The 20,520-nt window shown below is 54.0% G+C and overlaps 1 protein-coding gene across 1 annotated transcript; it reads left to right on the top strand.

The window, feature by feature from the left end:
* Positions 1-1,464: 1,464 nt before the first annotated feature.
* Positions 1,465-19,629, top strand: PLEKHM2 (pleckstrin homology and RUN domain containing M2; the record flags this gene model as incomplete). The annotated part of the gene is made up of 20 exons (XM_079545606.1): positions 1,465-1,524; positions 8,467-8,573; positions 8,737-8,846; positions 9,741-9,840; positions 10,358-10,445; positions 10,855-11,041; positions 12,821-12,880; positions 14,497-14,731; positions 15,488-16,270; positions 16,544-16,613; positions 16,720-16,810; positions 17,135-17,199; positions 17,512-17,615; positions 17,740-17,872; positions 17,959-18,149; positions 18,386-18,451; positions 18,591-18,750; positions 18,950-19,129; positions 19,205-19,321; positions 19,492-19,629. The coding sequence occupies 20 exons, from the start codon at positions 1,465-1,467 to the stop codon at positions 19,627-19,629; spliced, it is 3,045 nt and encodes a 1,014-aa protein (XP_079401732.1).
* Positions 19,630-20,520: the final 891 nt, after the last annotated feature.

The raw sequence follows: 20,520 nt of genomic DNA, 5'->3' as shown, positions 1-20,520 counted from the left end.
ATCTCGCTGGATAAGAAGTTCAGTGGCAGTGATCACCTCATGTTAACAGCAGACTTCAGACTGGTGTTAGCGTTCCCACCAACAAACAGAATTTCCTTTGATGCAGTTTTCTGTGCCACGTCCTGCTCAGCATTTGTAAGGAGCTTCCAGCTGAACTTTCTCAACGTTTCATCTTTTTAATAAAGGTGGACTTTTTCATCCTCACCTGTGTGACCTGCTGTCCTTCAGTGTTGTGGTCTCTCCTTGCAATGGCTTTATTTTGCTCCATAGGCCTGTGGCAGAACAACGCCTCCCTTTTGGAAGAACCAGAAACAGACTTGATGGCTTCGCCTTCGTTTTCCCTGTTGTGACAGAGGGCCTCTTGTGGTGCTGTCGCTGCTGCCTCCTTACCAGCGCTGGCCCGCGGTAGTGGAGATGGCTGTGCTTGGAGGTTTTTTTTAGCAGTCTGTGCATTTCTTCTAGAGGGTTTGCAGCTACGTTACCATCAAGCTGGCACACTAGCAGTCAAACTCGCTGTAAAGAAGCATGTCCTCTAGTAGAAACTTCAGACCCTGGGAATGGACCGTACTGCGGAGCAGCTTTTTGCCCGCGTCCCGCCTAGCAGGGGCTGTAATTCCGGCTGTCCGCAGGTGGCAGCACCGCTCCGCTGCAGCGCCGTGCGGGTCCTGTGCCCTACAAGAGGCGCCGACCGCAGCGCCTCAGCCGTTATTTGGTGATATTTGTGCCTCGCCGTTCTGAAAGTCAGTCTTATTTCTTTATACCAGAAGATTTAATGTATTTTTTTCTTTTTGCTCATTAGCTCACAAAGCAGGAACCACGCAGTGTCTATAAGCAATACGGGATCAGTGGAGCTCGTGGAGCTTCCCTGCCTGTCCTTCCAACACTGGAACTCCAAATTCCGTATCCCAAATAACCCTGCTTTCAAGATCGCTGGATCCCGGAGCTGCATCTTGGGAAGCCGTTCACCAGGAGCTGCGGCTGTAGGTCGTACGTGTCCGTACGAGCGTGGTTCCGAACAACCCGAGCCCAGAAACAGCCAAGCACCGAGCTCCATTCTCACGTACAGCAAAGGCTGCGGGACGAAGGCGATGCGCTCATCCCGCAGACGCGCCTCCGTTCCCAGCGGCGTCCCGCAGCCGCTCCGTGCGGGGCGGTGCTGGGCGGTCCGACCGCGCACAGCCCGTCCCCTTCCTGCTGAGCTCAGTTCCTGCGGAGCGCGGCGCCGTCACGAGCGCTGCCCGGCTCCGCTCCTCCCGCCCGCCGGCAGGGCCCGGGCGCGGCCATGGCGCGCTGAGCGGCGGCGGCCCAAACCCCGCAGCCTGCGGGCCGGGGCCGGGCCGGGCAGCCGGCAGCACGGAGCCGGCCGGCGGGGGGCGGCGGGGCGGGGAGCGGGCCCGGGGGGCGGCGCGGCACTCGGGCTCCGCCGGGAGGACCGGGCGGCGAAGGGCGGCCGGGCCGGGAGTGATGGAGCCGGCCGAGGTGAAGGACCGCATCCTGGAGAACATCTCGCTGTCCGTGAAGAAGGTGGGCGCGGGCGGGACGGGGCTGCCGCTGTGGGCTGCGGCGGGGCTGCGCCTTTTCTGTGTGCGGTCAGAAGAGCGATTCGTCAGGCGTGCGGGGCTGCCGAGCTCGCGGTCCGGCCTGGCGCTGATGGCAGCTCCGGTTGGCGTTCGGGAAGGCGACCTGGTTTCGGTGTTCCCACAAGTTTTGGGGAAGGGGGGCTTTCTGGGCTTGGCGACGTTTCCCAGTTGCTGGGTTTGCTCCGTGTATGTCCTGATACAGATTCATCCGTGAAGACTTGCTGTAAGACGAGCGAATTTCCAGCATTATTAAGGACAGGGAAGCTTGACAGTACTCCTGAATGTAGGATGGCTGTGCAAATTCCGTCCTCTTTCCTCCATCTGTGAGCCTGTCCTCTGCTCTCGTTTTTCTGTCCTCTAAAAACAAAGGATAATCTTGTATCTACCTGGAAATGAGTGGATGTTCATCTGGCTCCCAGCTCTGTTGTGATGCTCCCCATGTCTGACCTTGGCATAAGGATATATCAGTTCCCACACAGGATTTGTTGGGCACTGTTTATTTACATGCAGAAAATCCCCGTGGATCCTCTTTTGGAGATGCTATGAAGTCAACCTGGTGACTGTTTTAATAATTGTCATACTTGAGGGCTTCTCAGCTACAGCTATGGCTTGACCTGCACTGATCTCTGCCAGCTCTCCTGTCTTGGTCCAGCAGAACAGAGGGATTTTTGGATTTTGCAGTCCTACCCCTTTGCTTTCCTGCTCAGTTCAAAGTGGGAAAGTTCAGGCAAGCGTAGGAGACTTCAGGCTGATCGGTTTGTTAATACTGTCCCACTGAAACCCAGCTCAGCCACGTGGCACAAGTCCAGCACTGGCACACCCCAGCGTTCTACCACTGGGATGCAATTCTGCTTCCTCAGAGAGTTTGCTCTCCTTCAGCAATGGAGCTGATCGTTCTTCTCAGTGCTTTGCTGTTTGACTTCTGCCCTTGAGTCTCTGGTGCTTTTCTTCTCTCTGTGTTAGTGAGAACAGGCAGTCAGTAGGTGAGAGGAGCAGCTACACCCTTCCCACAGGCTGAGATCTCATCTCGTTCGTTCTCTGCTCCCTGCCCGCAGCAGGTTGTGTCATGAGGTGTGGGGAGTTCTCCAGGTATCACCTCTGATTTCAAAAGCTTTCTGGCTGCGTAGGCTGGTCGCTCCTTACTTTCCCTGTTGGTGCAGGTTTGATTTGTAGAGCAGAGCTCGGATGAGTTTGTGACCATTTTTTGGTTTGGAATGGGCTGCCAGGGAGGTGGTGGAGTCACCGACCCTGGAGGTGTTCAAGGAACGTTTGGGTTTTTGTTGAGGGACGTGGTTTAGTGAGAACTATTGGTGATAGGTTGGATTGGATGATCTTGAAGGTCTTTTCCAACCTTGGTGATTCGGTGATTCTGTGACAGTGTGTGTGCCTCTCTAATGCTTTTTGCCCAGGCGTAATAGGCTTTCTTTTCTCAGCTTCAGACTTGAGGAAGAGTTTCCACCATCCCCATTTGAGCAGCAGTAGCAGTGAGTTAATGCTGTGCCTTTCTGCCCATCTCCCCACCTGGTTTTCAGCTCTGTACCAGCAAAAATGCTGTTACAGTCCCCCATTGTGCCCCAGCTCTGCTTTGCAGCATCCCCTGAATGTAGATTTGGGGATGGTTTGATCCACCAATCCTGGAGAGGTGCTGAAGCAGAGCATCCTTTGCTAACACACAAAAGGAATGTGCTCACCTCTAAGTGGATGAGGCAGTGGCTTTTGTATGGGGAGCAACAGGAACTGAGGTGGCCAGCCTCCAGTTTCACAAGTTCTCTGAGCGTGATGCGGCCGCTGAGTGATTCAGCTTTCTGATGTCCCCATCCAAGAAGAGTAATCCAGATAACTTTGTGCCAGCAAACTTGGTCTGTGTGGAGAGATTCAAAGCACTGAATGCTTGCAGAGTGAGTAAGCAGCAGCTCTCTGGGAGAACGGCACCGTTGCAGGGCACAAACCCCCTGTGCTCACTTGTTGTAGTGTGTTTACCAACTGGACTTGTTTTTCACTCCTATGAAATCTGTTTTTCTGTTGTGCTGAGCATATGACCTTTCCGTCTGCCTGCAGCTAACGCGGGGATCCTGTTCCTCAGCAGCTGTGTGCCATCCCAAAGACTCTGCTGGCTGCATCTGACAGACTGCACCACTGGCAGCTTCCCTCCAGCCTTGCCAGCCAGCTCCGTGCCCATTCCCTGCTCACTGCTGCAGAAGTAATGAACTTCAAATGAAGAAAAGCCCTGGTGGAAAAGCCTTTGGGGAATGAGAGCTGACAAGTGTCCCAGGAGGTGACAGCCTTACCAGACTGCACACAGCTGGGCAAATGCTTCAGAGCTCTGTGTTTCTTGACATGAAACATCTTTGTTGTGGGAGTCAGCTTTGTTTCTTTCAGGTCTCTGCACATCATGAAAGTGCTGTTTTTTCTCAAGGCTGCTCCATTGCAGCTGGCAGTGCCCTCAACTTGCTGATGGGCTGAGTGTCGATGTTTTCCACTGGAAAGGTCCCAAAACCGAGGCAAGGGGTGCAGTGTCCAGAATGGGAAGCCAGGCACTGAGGCAGGTGCTGATCTGAAAGCTTTTTGTAAGAAATGTCAAGTCAGGTCATGTGTGCAGCCCCCAAAGATCCAGACAGAGCTGCAGTTTCGGGGCTGTAATTTGTTTTGTATGTATGTAATTCTTGACTGGTGAAGACAGCAACAGAGCTGCATCTCTGCCTTGAAATTCAGCCCAGTTTTATGGGTGACATAGAAGCTGCAGAGGAGTTTGGCCTCCTCTTTATCCATCTGCCATTGAATTTGTACTCCTCTGAGCAAGTGTAATTTTGCTCCTGTATTCATTTATCGATCTTCTTACCTGTCTGTCCCATCCCTTGCCTTTGCCTCTTTCCTTGGAGCTGAGCTGCCATCACTTGCCTGGGACCAGGTCAAACATCTGCCCTGTGGTTTTGGTGCTCCCTGGAGCTCCAGCCTTGAGCAGTGAGATGGAAGGACAGCTGCTGGAAATGGGTTTTGGAAGTGTGTTGAGTCTTGCAGAGGTTCGTATCTCCAAGATCCTGCTTTCAGAGAAAGATACCTCCTTGATAGATAGGAGAAACTGTCTTTCCACTGACTGGGGAGGCAATGGGAGGACAGGGATTGAGACAGAAGGCTCCACCAATCCGCTGGATGTTTTGGCTATCTGTTTGCTGCTTTGTGGCATTCCTTTTGTTTTGCTTTTTTGCAACTGGCAGAAAACCCCTTGCCAGTCCTTGCGTTGTGTGTGAGAAAGTGGGTTTTCAAGTGTCCCACGCAGCGAGCACAGTGGTTTGGGGTCAGAGCTGAGCTGGCAGAATGCAAGGGGTTGCCCCATGGCAACTGTTGGCTTTTCTTTGCACTGCTTTTGTCCTGCCAGAGAAATGGCAAGCAGAAAAGGGACATGAACTTGATGCTGGAAAGCCACCAGTGGAATATCTGTGGGCCAGATGTACGGAGAGGAGGTGAAGACGTGGCTGGATTGTGGCCAGCCTTGAATAGAGTCAGGAGACTGCGTTTCAGTCAGGCTGTGGGAGTGCAGGAGGGCCTTCCAAGAAGCACCACAAGAATGATTCTGTTTGGAAAATGGACTTCATAGTGTGGCTGCTACAGCTCAGAGCTGTTCCTCGGCATGAAAAACGCTGAAGGTCCCTTCTTTTGTTGGGAGCCAAACAAGGATAGAGGGGAGGGCCTGGCCAGATCATTTTTGGCACCTATTCTTGCAGCACAAGCTCTGCAAATGGGCCCGGAGAGCAGTGTACTCATTGAGAACTGATTCAATTAGCGGGCTATAAAGTTGTGCGAGGAATATCCTTATGCGTGCCAGCATGGGGTGTGGTATATTACTACAAAAAAAACCTAAACACTGTCTGCAGTCAGCTCTTATTGATAAACAGCAATTAAAAGCATCGTCTCCTCCTTAATGGCACGAGGTGCAATGATCAAGACCACAAACTCTCCCTTTATTCCCCTTCATTCAGAGAGGCTCTCTGCTCCCTTTGGATAAACACCCTTCTGCTCTTCTTTGAGTGTGTTTAACTTGCCATCCTTGAATACTTGGGCTTGGGAAGAGCTTTTGTAACAGCTTTGCACAGCAGGTTCTGCCCCGCGCTGTTGAAACGCAGTGGTCAGATGTGGTTGTGACACAAAGGGCTGCTGAGCTGAGAAAGACGCTCTCAGTAGATGGTGGGGATGCCTTCTGGATGCCAACAGAACTTATTTTGGCCACAGGAATGTTTATAAATAGCCCTGGGCTGAGACTCGAGGTCTCAGGGCACTGCATGCTGCACAAGTCCTTCACCGCAGGCAGACTTCAGCCATTCGGTCTGGTACTCACCTGGTTTGTGAGGCAGAAGGGAAGAGCATCTCTCCAGAAGATGAGACGAGTGCTCTGCACTGGTGCTGGGTTCAGACTTTTTACCCTCATTGCTTGTTTCCCCCCTGCTTTTCCCTGCGCATGTCGGGCAGCTGCTTTGTGGATGCTTCACATGTGGTTACCAGGCTGCAGCTCTTCACTTCCCAAACAGGTCCATCTGCCACACAGTGATTTGGAAGAGGTTGCTTCCGAATAGTTTGTTTGTGTTTTGTAGCAATTTGCAGAAGAACAAACACTGCATGTAGATGCATGGTAATTTAGAGGTCAGAGAGGTGGATCAGGCATCATGTACAGGTAGGAGCAACTCCTTGATGTGCTTCCTTGTGACCAAAGCATGGAACAGCTCATCCACAGCCATGACTCAGTGCCCAAATCCACCTTGAGAGGAACTGCCAAGCTGCACGGCCCCGTGACTGCACACACAGCAGTCACACGAGTCCGTCCTCTGCCTCCCAGCACGGCAGAGTGGGTGGGGGCTGCTTGGGGCGGACGTTGCTATGTCTTTCCCTCAGCTAAATGAAGCAAGACCAGTGTTGTCATGAGGGTGCTGCTGGTGGAGTTGGCTCCTGGGACAAGAGGGAGGCTGAAGGTAGCACAAAGCCACAGAGTGACACCATCAAAACTGAAATTTAGCTTTTCTAAGGAATGGAAATCTTCCAGAAATCCCCAGGTACTTCTCACCGTTCAGAGACGTTGAGAGGAGATAACCCTGTGGGTTTGCTAATGGCTTTCAGGGGGACCTGTGATGAATCTGTGATGGTGGGAGCTGGTGGGTCAGTCTGGCAGCACCGGGGAGCTGCAGAGGGTTGGAAATCACGAGCTGGCTACAGGAAGGTCTGTAACAAAGATAGGAGCTATTTTGGGGAAGAAAGGAAAGAAGAAGAGGAAGTGCTTCCATTTGCTCGTCTCTTGCTGCCAGGCTTGGGTTCAGTCTCTGATGGGGAGTTCCTCTGGTCTGTGACAGAGCAAGACTGGAGACTTCCCTCTGTGCTGACCTCTCTGCGCACAGAGCTGCTCCTTTTCAGCCCCTGGTGTGGTCAGCTAATGTCAGATCCCACAGCTGCATTTTCTCAAGCAAGCACAGCCTGCAGAAGATGCCCCAGACACACAGCAGAGGGTTCCCCAGCTCTCTGCATAGGCAGCAGCATGGGTGGGATAATGAATTTCTGCCTTTGGTTCCTGCCTCACAGCCCACGTGGCAAAGGCTTTGCCATCGCAGAGGATCCCAAATCAATGCTCCAAATCAAAGGGGATTGTGAGAAATCCTGTGTGATCCCCCATGGCTCCATCTGCCCATCACCTGGGGGATAAACTCCGAGTTTTGTTTCTTCCTTGAGCGTCCTTGCTGCAGGAATGCACTTAAAACACTGGCTGCAGATGGATCCCGAAGTAGTTCTTGAATAGTGGGATTTTAGGGCACTGGTGTCCCTGCTTGGGCCTGGGCTGCCTATTAATAGCAGAAATCTTTGGAGACTGCTTCCTTCTAACACAAGTACGAGCTGCTGGGCTAGAACACGTCGACTCTCACGTAGGTGCAGTGAAAGTCTCTGTAAGCAAACCAATGTGGCACGTTGCCTTCCCCGGGGGATCCACCTCCTTCCTGGGACAGGAATGGGACGCATTGCACCGTGCAATCAGATGAAGGAATTTGGTTGCAAATCTTCCAGCTCAGCAGTTCTTTCCCACGTCAGGGCTGGGTCCGTGCAGGAACACGCCTGGCTCTCCTGTCTTACCTCAGAGCTGCCTTCCTCCACAGAGATGCAGAGATCTTCAGGCGAGGAGGGTGCTGAAGCTGGATGTATCCACAGTAATTCAAGAGGACAAACCAGTTCCTGGCTTTTGGGGTCAGGTCAAGCTTGACAAGCACAACGCTGAGTTTTTATGGCATATAAACCTGGTTCTTTATTGCTGTAGTTACGTGGAGCCTGAGTGACTGGTGAGGTTTGGCAAAGATGCATCAGGTTGCCAAAACATGGTGTGTAAGGGGGATGTGCTGTCATGGCTCAGCTGAACTGTCGCCAACCAGAGCAAATAAACGTGGCCTGAACAGCTGAGGTTACGTGAGTAATGTGCCTGCCTGGATGCCAAGTGCATGTGAGATGTGGACCTGAGTAGAGCTCCGAGCTGGAGGGGCAGGAGGGGGCCGTTGGGTCAGCTGTGAGGACATGATGTGGCTGTGAGGGGGTTGATGGGGTTTCTAGAACCAGTTTGGACCTCAGAGCTGACCTTAGCAGTGCCTTGCAGCGGTGAACAGGTTAACTGAGATGACTGTCCTGGTTTTTGGAAAAGTGGCAGCCAGATGACATAATGCGAGGTGGTGATGTGGCCTCACCCCACAGATGGCTCGAGGTGAACCAGGCTGCCTTCGTCCTGTATTCACATGTCTCTGTCTTCACCTGTGCCGCAGAAACCCTCTGTCTCTTCCTGGGATGCTACCTAATGCTGCCTGTGAGCGTGCCAGCGTTTCCAACTCTCTCTGTGGGTGCTTCAGCCGTCTGTCTCTTCTCCTTGCAGCTGCAGAGCTACTTTGCTGCCTGTGAGGATGAGACCCCGGCCATCAGAAACCACGACAAGGTCCTGCAGCGGCTCTGTGAGCATCTGGACCACGCTCTGCTCTATGGGTAAGCATTGCACCTATTTCTGGGTTTTCCTTTTCACTGCATTTTGCTTGGGAAAGCACACACAGCGTGCTGCAAGGGCTTTTCTCAGCACGGGAAAAACATCTAGCTGATAATTTGGATGGGGATAACGAAGCCCCATTTTCTCTGGACCCCTCTTTTCCAGGTTGCAAGATCTTTCCTCGGGTTACTGGGTGCTGGTTGTTCACTTCACCCGCCGTGAAGCCATCAAGCAGATAGAAGTGCTCCAGCACGTGGCCACCAACCTGGGACGCAGTGAGTGTTTGCAGACACTGCCCTGGCTCTGAGGGCAGACATCAGGGTGGGGACATCTGGCAGAAAGCGTGGGAAGGCTGTAATGGCCACGTGCTCGAGGGCTGGGGACCTGCGGAGCCAGCTGGGCTGAGTCCATCTCACTGCATTCAACCCCAGGAGGTGGCAGTCCTGGTGGAGCTGCTTTATGGCCCTGGAAATACTGCAGCCTGTCTCTAGCCACCCTTCTGCTGCTGCGAAACCAAAGCAATCTGCTGTACTGTGCTCTCAGGAAGGGTTTGTGGCAGACAGGAGGCATCACCTCTCTTGCCCCGCAATGTCTGGCTGTAGCTGTTGTTTCCCTAATGCTGCTTCTCCTCAGCTGTGAGATGTCTGTAGCAGATGTTTGGGACCATCAAGGCCACAGGGTGGTGCCCAGAGACCTCCTCTCTGCCTGATTCTCCCAGCATCCTTCGTCTCCCAAGCCTTGTACCGGTGAGAGTGGAGCTGAGCACAGATTCCACCATCACCTCTCTCTGCACCAACCTTTCTGTAATACCTCCAATTGCACCTGTGCTGATTTAGAGTGATTCTCCCTCTGCCTCTCCTGGCTGCTGATCCCACTGGAAATGCCAGCAGGGCCCCATCATGTATTAGGGACCCAGTTGTGTGGCTGCTCCTCGACTGCCTACCACACAGTCTCTCATTCTTATTCCTACTCCAAATCATGAATCTTCCCATTCATCTCCCACTGGCATTTTTCCCACAGATTCATCCCACAGCCAGATGCCCCCTTCAAATTATATGAATGTGAATGAACAATCTGATGCATTGTCACTGACTTGTGATTATTTCCAGACTTGCTTTGCTTTGCAGGTGTTTCCCTGCAGATAAATCTTTCTGCTGCTTTGCTTTCAGGCCGAGCGTGGCTGTACCTTGCCCTCAATGAAAACTCCTTGGAGAGCTACTTGAGGCTGTTCCAGGAGAACCTAAGCCTGCTGCACAAGTACTATGTCAAGTAAGTATCTGAGCTGGTTCTGGTTTTTGGGCTCTTGTTGGTATCCCTCCTTGTCAGAAACAAGAAGTGCCAGTGAGAGAGCAAGAAGTTGGCCAGGGTCTCATCATTTGCAGAAGTGTTGCATGTTTGATGCAAGGATCCCAGATGTGGAGGTACAGTTCTATAAGAGGGCCTACAAGCATCTCTTCTATTTACTCCTTTTATTCCCTTTTATTCCTCCTGTTATTCCCTGGACTCTTTATTCCCTTCCGTGCCTTCCAAGAAGCTCTGGACCAGCTCTGGTGGAGGCCTGGAAATTGGGATGTAGCACAATTTGGGGGCAGCATGCAGAAGATGTGCTTTTGGAGCTCTGCCATTGCTCTCAGACTGGAGGCAAACAGCAGGCGTGCGGCTGTGTGGCTGCTTACAGCACATCTCAGGGACAAACCACCAAAACTAAGAAAACAGAAGGGTGCCTGTGGCTATTTCCTTTTCTTTTCCACAGCTCTAAAGCTCTTCTGTTTTATCCTTGTTGCAGGAATGCCCTGGTTTGCAGCCACGATCATCTGACCTTGTTCTTAACGCTGGTGTCTGGGCTGGAGTTCATCCGCTTTGACTTGGATCTGGTGAGGGCAGTTTGTTGTCTGCCTGTTGTAGCTGGGGACAGTGGGTACATGGGGTGGGATGGCTGTCCTGGCTGTCACAGGTCTCACCGCTTGGGCCAGGGCACCTTGTTGGCAGCCATCTTGTTCAGTTGAAAATGTGCAGCTTCCAGACAGATGAGGATAAAGGGAAGTCATGCTTCCAAATGTGCTATGAAGTGCTGGCATTCCTGCAGGGAAATGGAGGTGCACACAAAGCCACTGGCTGACACTAAGTGTTGCAGGAAAGGAGGAAGAAGCCATTGGCTTTCCTGTGGAAGGAGCAGGAATAGACATCAGAAGACATTCAAGGACAGTCCTATGATTTTGGCTGTGCTTTTACCTGTGTACAGTGACTCAGAGCCTGACTGACTCCATTTCTTCTTCCCTGCAGGATGCTCCTTACCTGGATCTGGCCCCATACATGCCAGATTACTACAAACCTCAGTACCTGCTGGACTTTGAGGACCGCCTGCCCAGCTCCATGCACGGCTCAGACAGTCTCTCTCTCAACTCCTTCAACTCTGTCACCTCCACCAACCTGGAGTGGGACGACAGTGCCATTGCTCCATCCAGCGAAGGTAAGTGCTCCGGGAGGCCAAAGCACCGGCCTCCTGTTTTCTGAACAGGTGAGACTGAGGGCTGCGTGTTCCCATGCTGCCATCAGCTGTGCTGCTGAACTGGACAAGGCACCAAATGCCTCGTGTGATGGCATGACAGCAGATGTTGCAGATGATGGGCTGGAAGAGACCAAGGAGCCCCAGAAGTAAGGCTGTGAGCCTCTTCATGTCTTTCATAGGGAGGTGCGGCCGGTGGAAATGAGAGGGCAGTGCAGCACTGGCATTTAAGCTGCAAACAGCCACATTGCTTCTGCCTGGGAAAGGCAGTGGCAATTACCTCAGGCCAAATGTCCATAATGGGGGGGGGTTTGCAAGAACTGGTGAAATCTCCCAAGGGACGAAGGCTGCGCTGTTTCTGAACACAGCTTCCAGCTCAGAGCAGGGACGCAGGACTGCAGAGGACCTCTTCTAACTGCCTGTTTTGCAGTTGAGAGACCTAAAGTATGCTGCAGGGAGCAGGGAACAGCTTCCTAAGTCTTTTTCCATCTCTGCAGTCGTAGGGAAAGGCAGGTGGTGATCTCAGAGATGCCATGATTTCTCTTTATGCATCTTCCCTCAGCGGCCTGATAACTCGTGATACTCATGTCCTTACACTCGCCCTCTTGTCTGTGTCAGAAGGAGCTTGGCCGTGCTGGTGTTGTCCCTGACCAGCTGAGATGTGGCCTTGTGTGCCTCCTTAACCCACCCCAGGCTGAAACAGGCAGCTCTTACAATGCAGGAAGGAACATCTCTTCTGCTGCTATTCCTAATCCAAATCCACCAACCTGCTTCCTTTTTCGGTGTCAGTCTGAGGAAAGTAGAATCAGGGGATCCTAGAGCAGATGGTGCAGTGTGTCATTAACTGGGTGCAGTGAATTTGGGACCGAGTCCACCTACAGATGGGCTCTGTCTGAGACAAGGGTCTGCCAGCTGCCTTTTATGTGCCATGACTGCGGTCCCTAAAGACACTGAGGAGGAGCAGCTCTGGATGCAAGGTGCAGGGATGGGTATTAGCATCATTTTAGCAACAGGCTTTGAAGCACAGCACTGCCTGGGGCTCCTCTGTGCTGTCCAGGTGCAGAAGGGTTTGCTTTCACAGAGAAAGCAGCGAGGTGCTTTGGTTTGCCAGGGTGTTCAAAGCAGAACCCTTCCCTGCAGCATCACAGGGTCTTTGTATCAGAGTGGTGTGTAGTCTTTGCTAAGGGACCCCCAAGTCCCCTTACCAGACATCTGAACAGGAGCATCTCTACCATGGGAACGTAGGTGAGTTTGGGGAATTTAGGATCAGAGGACAAGGTTTGCCCTTTAATCAGACCCTTGGCTTTGCAAACATTAATGAGTCAAACATCACAGCGTCTGTGGGACATAAGTGTGAGGTGGGGAAGTTGAGGCACAGAGCACTTAAATAATTTCCCGAAGGGGATTCCTGGCCAGGTGCACAAGCCTGCTGTGATACCCACCATTATTTTATGTATTTATTTATTCATTTTTAGCTTTCCAGCAGCTCACATACTGAGGCCTTCGTCCCTTTGCATTGTAGCTCCTGCAACACAAATATCCATCAGTAACAGCTGCTAGGGAAGCTGATTTCCATTTGCATCCATGTTCCCTAACTATTTTGTTATGCATTTCAGATATCAGTGGAAGACTGTTTTGTTTCTCACCCTTCTTATCCCTCAACCCCCTTCACACTGTCCCGTGTTCCCTTCCCTCCCCACTACTTGTTTTTCTAATCCTGAGTTTTATCCCTCATTTTTGTAGATTATGATTTTGGAGATGTCTTTCCAGCAATGCAGACCATGCCCAGCAGAGACTGGGAAGGTGGGACATACTCATGTGTTAACAACAGTTGGTTTTTCTCTATGCATTGCTGCCACCTGAAGCTTGCTGCATGCTCTCCTGTTCACTTCTTTAACGTGCAAACATCACATGTTGATGGAATTCAGTATAGGCAGAGGGGAGAGAATATCTTGTCTCCTGTAAGATCACATGCAGAGCATTTCCCAGCTCCTAATGTAGCCAGACAGAGGAATTTGTTCTCCTTCCTCCATATGCAGAGCCCTGTGTGGATCCTCTGCATATCCCAGGAGCAGGAAATCTCTTTGCTTTACCCCTGGGGGGAAATGCACTCTGTCCTTTATAATTACAAACTGGATGGAGGTTGCAGTCAGAATTGTTTTGGCCAGAACTACCTGACTATTTGGGAAGACTGCTTGAATTCCGTGTGGATGGCTCTCAGGCTCTAACACAGCCCCTCTCGTTTTCTTTCTTATCCAACACACACAAGTGCTCTACCACAGCACTTCCACTCAGTCTGGACAAGGCTGGGATGGAGCAGAAGCCTTTGGCTTCTCCTCTCTGCAGTGATGGCAATGGCCAGTGAGCTCCCCTAGATCCAGTTCTGTGCTCAAGCAGGGTCATGAGTGCTTCTGAGCGCCTGGGGGTGTCACTAAAGGTTTCATTTTCCTCTTCAAACCCTCCACCCCTCAATCAGTCTCACAGGGTTGTCATTCAGAAGGCCTTTTGCTGCCTACCATGGGGCTTGTAGTTAGCTTGGAATGAATGGTGTTGGGGAGGAGAAGGGCGCAATCACCTTCCTTTAACCCTGTCTTTGTGGATGGATAATGCTGAGCATGACTGCTGTGGCCCTTCTCTGCTGCTCCTTTTCCCTCTGCAGACTAACATGGGCCGGGCTGGTTGTGCTGTGACTTCTGCACAGCCTGCTGTCCTCCAGCCTGGGTGAATGCTGCGTTCCTTCTCCACGCTCCCAGTGCCCTGTGTGTGTCACGCAGGTTGCTGTAAGGGGCACTGCTTCATGGCTTGGTTCCGTGCCTGCCCTCCTAGCTGAGCACAGGACCCAGCTGCCAGGTTTCTGTCCGTCCTGTGCAGCCATTGGGGGTAAAATGCTGCTGACCTCGAGGTGGATTGGATGGGAGCATTGCCCCCAGTTCTTGTTAGCAGAGATAAGGAGTCCTGGTGACTCGACCACGCAAACCTGATGCCACATAAGTGCATCTGTTTCCATCTGGACGTTTCCACCCTGGGCATTCCTGAGCCTCGTTAACCATTGTCATCTTGGTAATGAGCACCACAGCCCCAAGACCCACTGGTTCTTTCCTGGGGATGCTGCCTCTACTTCCTAATGCAGGTGCAGGCTCGTGGGTGACTGAGCTGTTATTGCTAGGCATTTTCTAAATGGCAGCAAGTGCCAAGCACAGAGTAATGCTGGTCTGCACGCTCTCTGTCCCTCCTTGCAAGGAGCCTGCTGTCAGTGCTAAGCTGGGCCAGCGGTGCTCTGCCAGTGCTCTGTGAGCAGTGGGGTGACCACCCAGTGCCCTGAGCCCCCGGCACGCAGCTTTGCTTGACCTGACCTGACCCAGCCCTTGCAGGACGCCCAGGATGATGTTAATCCCACATTTCCTTTCTTGTCTTTGCAGATGGGGAGCTCACAGACACGCTCAGCTGCCCGCACTCCACTGCCTCAGAAGCAAATGGCAGCAAAGCCTCTATGAAAAGCCCAACGCAGCGCTACAACCCCTTCAACGAGGAGAAAGCAGATGTGCTGTCCTCCACTGAGACCACCCCGGTGCACACAGCTTCCCAGGAGAAGGCAGAAGCCACCCCTGAAGGAACGGACCAGTCTGAGAGCTGCACAGAGCTGGAGGTCATCAGGTGGGGATGGAGCTGCCTGGCCTGGAAACGTGTCCTGCAGTGTCAGCAGTCACTGGGGGCTGATGGTGCACCGCTCCTTCCAACTCGGCATCTGTTGTGCAGCCTCTGTAAAATCAGGAGGCAATGGTTTTATGCTTCTGCATAGCAAGTGATCCTCTGTAGGTGTTAACAGAGCTCCCCTGGGTCTGTAGAACTGCTTGGCATACATTCCTTTGCCCAATGTTCTGCATCAGGGAGCTCAGAGGAAGCTGTAAGCTTGTGATTTAAGCTTTCTCCGGCTGGTGGCAGGTTTGCAGCAGTTCTGGGTCTCAGATCTTCCTTCTTTCCTTCCTCTTGTCTGTCAGTGAGCTGTGGCTAAACCTGCTGAGGGAGATGTGTCTGCAGACCTGTTGGCCTGTGTTTGACTTCTTGCAGAGAGCCTTGGGGTTCCCTTGCAGGCCTTAAACCCAGACAGAGAGTGCAAGGCTGACTGCTCACACCTGGGGACAGAGGCGCCCCAAAACCAGACCAGCAGGCCTGGGCTTTGTTCTCACTCCTGTTTTTCCTGGGAGGTGCAGAGGAGACGACTCTCAGAAGGGTCACGTTGCACCCTGCTCTCCAGCAGTGTGGGAAGAGAAGCACCGTGCTTCCTTTTATAGGGAAAATCGCAGAGGAAGGTTGTCAGGAAAGAGTGGGACCCCAATCGCTGCTCTTTGCATTGCAGAAGTCCAGGCAGGCAGAGATAAGTGATGTTCATGTTGGCCTCTCACCCTGCAGGTTAGCCAAGAAGAAGAAAACAGGCAAGAAGAAGAAAGCAAAGCCAGAGGAGCCTGTGAACACCCCTGTGCCCGCAGTGCCCGAGACCAGCACGCATCAGAGCAGCGGAGACAGCGATGTGAACGGGCTGAGTGACAGAGGAGGTGCACAGAGGGACGACGATCCCACTGCCCCAGCTGGGGAGCCGAGGCCGGGCGGGAAGGAGGAGGGACGCTGTGCCCTCAGCCAGCTGGCTTTGCGCATCCCCGAAATGAAGGACACGTCCATGGAGAGCGTGGGGCAGCCGCTGAGCAAGGTGATGGACAGGCTGAACGGGCAGCTGGACCCTGGCGGCTGGAGCGTCCCCCCGGAGCCCCCCAGGCAGTCCTTTCGGACCGGCACGCCAGGGGACACCCCAGATGGATCGTCCTCTGGCGACTTCAGCGAGGGGATTTCAGCCCCCATGGACTTCTACCGCTTTACCGTCGAGAGTCCAAATGCTGCTGCACCAGGTGGTGGCCACAATGACGCTGCAGGGACTGGCCAACCGCCACATGTTTCTGGTAGCCCTGAGACTCCTAAAGAAGAAGAAGAAAGCGGACAGGGAGAAGCAGTTGGGGCAGTAGAGGAATCTGAAGGAGTGGGCAGTGAACCCCAAACCGCCCAGATGGACACCATCAATCCCAAGGCTGTCGGTGAGCCAAACAAGGAGCAGCCCAGCCCTTCCTTGAGCAGCGCTGAGGACTCTGGTGTGGAGGAAGGTCAGGGCAGCCCTTCGGAGCTCACCCATCCCTCGGAGTTCAGGTGAGGCTGGGTCTGCTCAGCTCAGCATACGGAGTTTGTGTGAGCACAGAAATGTGAAGAGCTGCTGATACTCAAGCTGATACTTTCCCGTGGTCCTCCAATTGTGGGGCAAAGCCCATCCTTTTCCAGGATGAAGGTGGTGCTCAGGGATTCACAAGAAGGTCTTGTGGGCCAGCAGGTGCCCTAATCACACACATTCACTCAGAAAGGTACTGGAACCACCCAGCCCCACATATTTGTCTGTCCTTCAGCCTGTTCTGTCCGTCTTTGCAGGGTGGACAACAACCATCTGCTCCTGCTGATGATCCACGTCTTTCGGGAGAATGAGGAACAGTTGTTCAGGGTAAGACAGTCACATGGGGCAGGCACACAAATCAGTCAAAAATCACACAAAGAGCCGCCTCTGTCTGCTTTGGCCGTGGGCTGAGAGCTTTCCTCCTTGCACACAGATGATTCGAATGAGCACCGGGCACATGGAGGGGAACCTGCAGCTGGTCTACGTCCTGCTGACAGATTGCTATGTGTACCTGATCCGGAAAGGTATCTCAGCAGCTCCTGCTCGTCAGGGCTGCTACAAGTCTCAGTTTAGCAAGGACAGCCCCTTGGAGGTCTGGGAGCTGGGAGAAGTGATGTTTGATCTGTGGCTTGCTCAGTGATTAGGGCATCGTAACTCATCAATGTTCACCAGTTCCTTCGTGCTCCCAAGAGCAGTGGCAATAGCAGCAGTGAGATCAGGGCCCTCTAAGGAGCCCTAGGACCTGTGCCCTGTAGCTCCTCGCCCCTGGGACGTGGCTTCTCTTGCTGGTTCCAGGCAGTGACAGGTTCCTTTGCCCCCCTTCATGCAGCTCTTTGTCTCTGTGCCAGGGGCAGCAGAGAAGCCATACATGGTGGAGGAGGCCGTTTCCTATAATGAACTCGACTACATTTCGGTGAGTGCCGTCTGGGGAGGGAGCAGGGGGCAGGTTGGTGGTTATCCTCACCTCTTTGGCTGCAGGGATGGCAGCAGCAGCACGGTGGAATGTTTCTGTGGGGCTCTTTGTCCATGAGGAGCATTTTGGACTGTGAATCTTTGAGACGGAGAGTTAGAAGTGTTGCTCTCCAAACACACCTCTGTTGGTGCTTGGGTCGCTGTGTCTCCGCACAGGCAGCGGAGCGCCTGCCGACCTTCTCCCCCAGGGCCACGATGCCAGGTTCAGCCCTGCTCCACCACCCTTTGTCCTCTGTCTTGCTTCCTTACCCAGTCATGTGTGACACAGGTGGGGCTGGATCAGCAGACGGTGACGCTGGTGTGCACCAATCGGAGGAAGCAGTTCCTGCTCGACACTGCAGATGTGGCTCTCACAGAGTAAGTGGGCACCGACAGCCCCTCACGTCATCAAAATCCTCCAGTCAGCGGAGGGACCCTCGGCTGTCAGGGCAGGTGGAGCTGACAAATCCTGCCTCCATAGCTGCGTCTCCCTCCCTCTCAGGTTCTTCCTGGTCTCCTTGAAGTCAGCCATGATCAAGGGGTGCCGGGAGCCACCGTACCCCAGTATCCTCACAGATGCCACCATGGAGAAATTGGCACTTGCAAAATTTGTGGCTCAGGAGTCCAAGTGTGAGGTGAGTTCAGACACGGCAGCCATCGCTGCGCTTGGCGGAGCATCGCGCTGGACACCATCCTGCTCACATCTCTGCCCATCCCGCAGGCCTGCGACGTGGTGGTGCGTTTCTACGGCCTCGTACACTGGGAGGACCCCATGGATGAGACGCTGGGACCCTCTCCCAACAGCTACACCTCTGCTGAAAATGCAGTCACAAAGGATGGCGTTCTGCACTACAAGGCAGGCACCTCGTACCTGGGCAAGGAGCAGTGGAAGACCTGCTTCGTGGTGCTCAGGTGGGTCTGGGAGAAGATCCCTGGCCAGTTTTCTTTTGCTGCCCAGAGATGAGGAGGGCCCATCTCATCACCTGGGAGGCTGACGTAAAAGCCCCTGTTGTGGCGGCCAGCAGCAGCAGCACAACCCCTGTGTGCACAGGGCTGGGCAGGAGTGTCTGTGTGACCGAAGCCATGTTTGTGTGGTTGGCAGAGCTAGGCTGGCTCCACTGACCATCTCTCATCTTTCCAAATGGCAGCAATGGGATCCTGTACCAGTACCCTGACCGCACAGATGTCACACCTCTGCTCTCCATCAACATGGGGTAAGCAGCTGGTAGGATGTGGTCCCAGCTGGGAAAATGGGACAGGCTGGTGAACAGCCCAGGGAAGGTGGATGGGGGCAGGGCTTGCTGTCATCAGGACAGCGCTGCCGTCCATCCTGACCTCCCTCCTCTCTCCCAGCGGTGAGCAGTGCGGGGGATGCCGGCGCTCCAACACCACCGACCGGCCCCACTCCTTCCAGGTGATCCTGACAGACCGGCCCTCCCTGGAGCTGAGCGCTGACAACGAGGAGGACATGGCCGACTGGATGCAGTATTTCTGCCAGGCCGTCTCCAAAGGGGTGAGCTGCACGCGCGAGTGAACAAATCCCTCCTGAGCCCCTCTGGGTCCAACCTCCATGGTCCTTTCCGTGGTGTTCCCCAAAGAGCGGGATAGAAAGTGATGTTTTAGGGCACTAACCTTCACGTGCATGTGGCACCATGGAGATGGGGCTCCTTCATTTCAGGATCCATCTCCCCTTCCCCACCCGCTACATGCAGGTCATCCCCCAGGGTGTAGCCCCTACGCCGTGTGTCCCGTGCTGCCTGGTGCTGACAGATGAGAAGGCCTTCACCTGTCATGAGGACTGCCAGACCAGCTTCTTCCGCTCGCTGGGCACCGTGGAGCTGACAGACATCACCTCCATCTCCACGGAGGCCAACAAGGAGTACTGCATCCTGGTGAGCGAGGTGATTTGCGGTGGCCTGGGGCTGGGCAGGGCCGTGGTAGCAACACCCGCTTTTTCTCACGTTCAGGAGTTTGCTCAGGACCACAAGCAGTTCCTGCCTCCCTGGGTGCTCTATTTCAGTTGCACTACAGAACTGGAGAGGTTCCTCTCAGCACTGAACGCTGCGTGGAGAAACAAATACCAGGTGAGCGCGCGCTCTGCACGGACATTTCCGTGCCTGTAGGCAAGGCAAGCCCTCCTGTCTGCAGAGGGCACGCAGCCCCAGAGCTCCGTGCCCATACATCCATGGGGTGTGGGATGGGGTGCGAGAAGGAGCTGTGGTGCCTCCCTGCCCGACTGCTCCACGCGTTGCAGGTCGACCTCCTGCACAAGGCCATTCTGGACGCAGCTGTCAAGAAGAAATGTGAGGATGCTCAGAGCCTCATCAACAGCGCCTGGCAGCGCAGCGACAGCCTGTGCCGTGGGCGGGCAGAGCGAGACCCCTGGTGTTAGCCCTGAGGGGGGAGGACGGCTGACAGACAGCCCAGATGCTCTCAGTGGGCACGGACAGCGCCTGTGAGCGGCGGCATCCCAACCCCCTGCCATCTCGCGGTCCCCGTGGCCATGCTGGGGACGCGGCCAGCCTTGCCCTGCTGTGCAGCCTGCGCCCTCCTCGCCATCCAGCTGCTGTGGGGCAGAGTGCGTTGCCTTGAGAGGAACGCCCCGCCGTGTTGGAGTGGGGTGGGATGGGGCTGGGCATCCACCGAGCACAGCACGACTTTGTTCTGTGCAGAACAGAGCAGGTGGCAGCCATGGTGAGACGGGCGCTGAATCACATCGTGCATGTTTTCTCCTTGCTGATGCAATCACTGCGTATGGCACTGCTCCTTCTGAGCCCCCTCTGGGCACGGGGAATCTCACCACAGGCAACGCATCCAGACGTGGCCAAACCACACACCGAGCTGGCGCCAGGGCTGAGGCTGGAGGTGCTGAGCAGGGAACGATGGGGAAAGAAGAGGGAACGTGGCCAGAAGTTTGGCCTTGAATATCCTGGCCGTGAGCGGTCTGGTCTTAGGAGGCGGCAGGAACTCTGGGCTTGGATGTGTGATGGGACAAACCCCGACAAGGAGAGATGGAGTCCAGAGTTCTTCAGGGGCCGAAGGGCTGCGGCTGCCCCGCCGTGCTCAGCTCCGTCACTGTGCCCAGAGGACAGGGGCAGCAGCCCCACGTCGGCCCCATCGCTCCCCCCTCTGCCACACACCCTGCAGGCACAGTCTGAGCTTTTAAACAGTACTACGGAGATCTCATGTAATATACGTCTGCGGGGCCTTTTTCTGGGAGGAATTGTATGTGACTGAATGTATATATATATACATCTGCTTCCTTTCCCCTCCTCCCCAAATA

The sequence above is a fragment of the Tetrao urogallus genome (genome assembly GCF_951394365.1).
Source record: "Tetrao urogallus genome assembly, chromosome: 21".
Lineage (NCBI taxonomy): Eukaryota > Metazoa > Chordata > Aves > Galliformes > Phasianidae > Tetrao > Tetrao urogallus.
The sequence above is the reverse complement of the archived record's forward strand: the minus strand, read 5'-3'. Positions and strand labels throughout refer to the sequence as shown.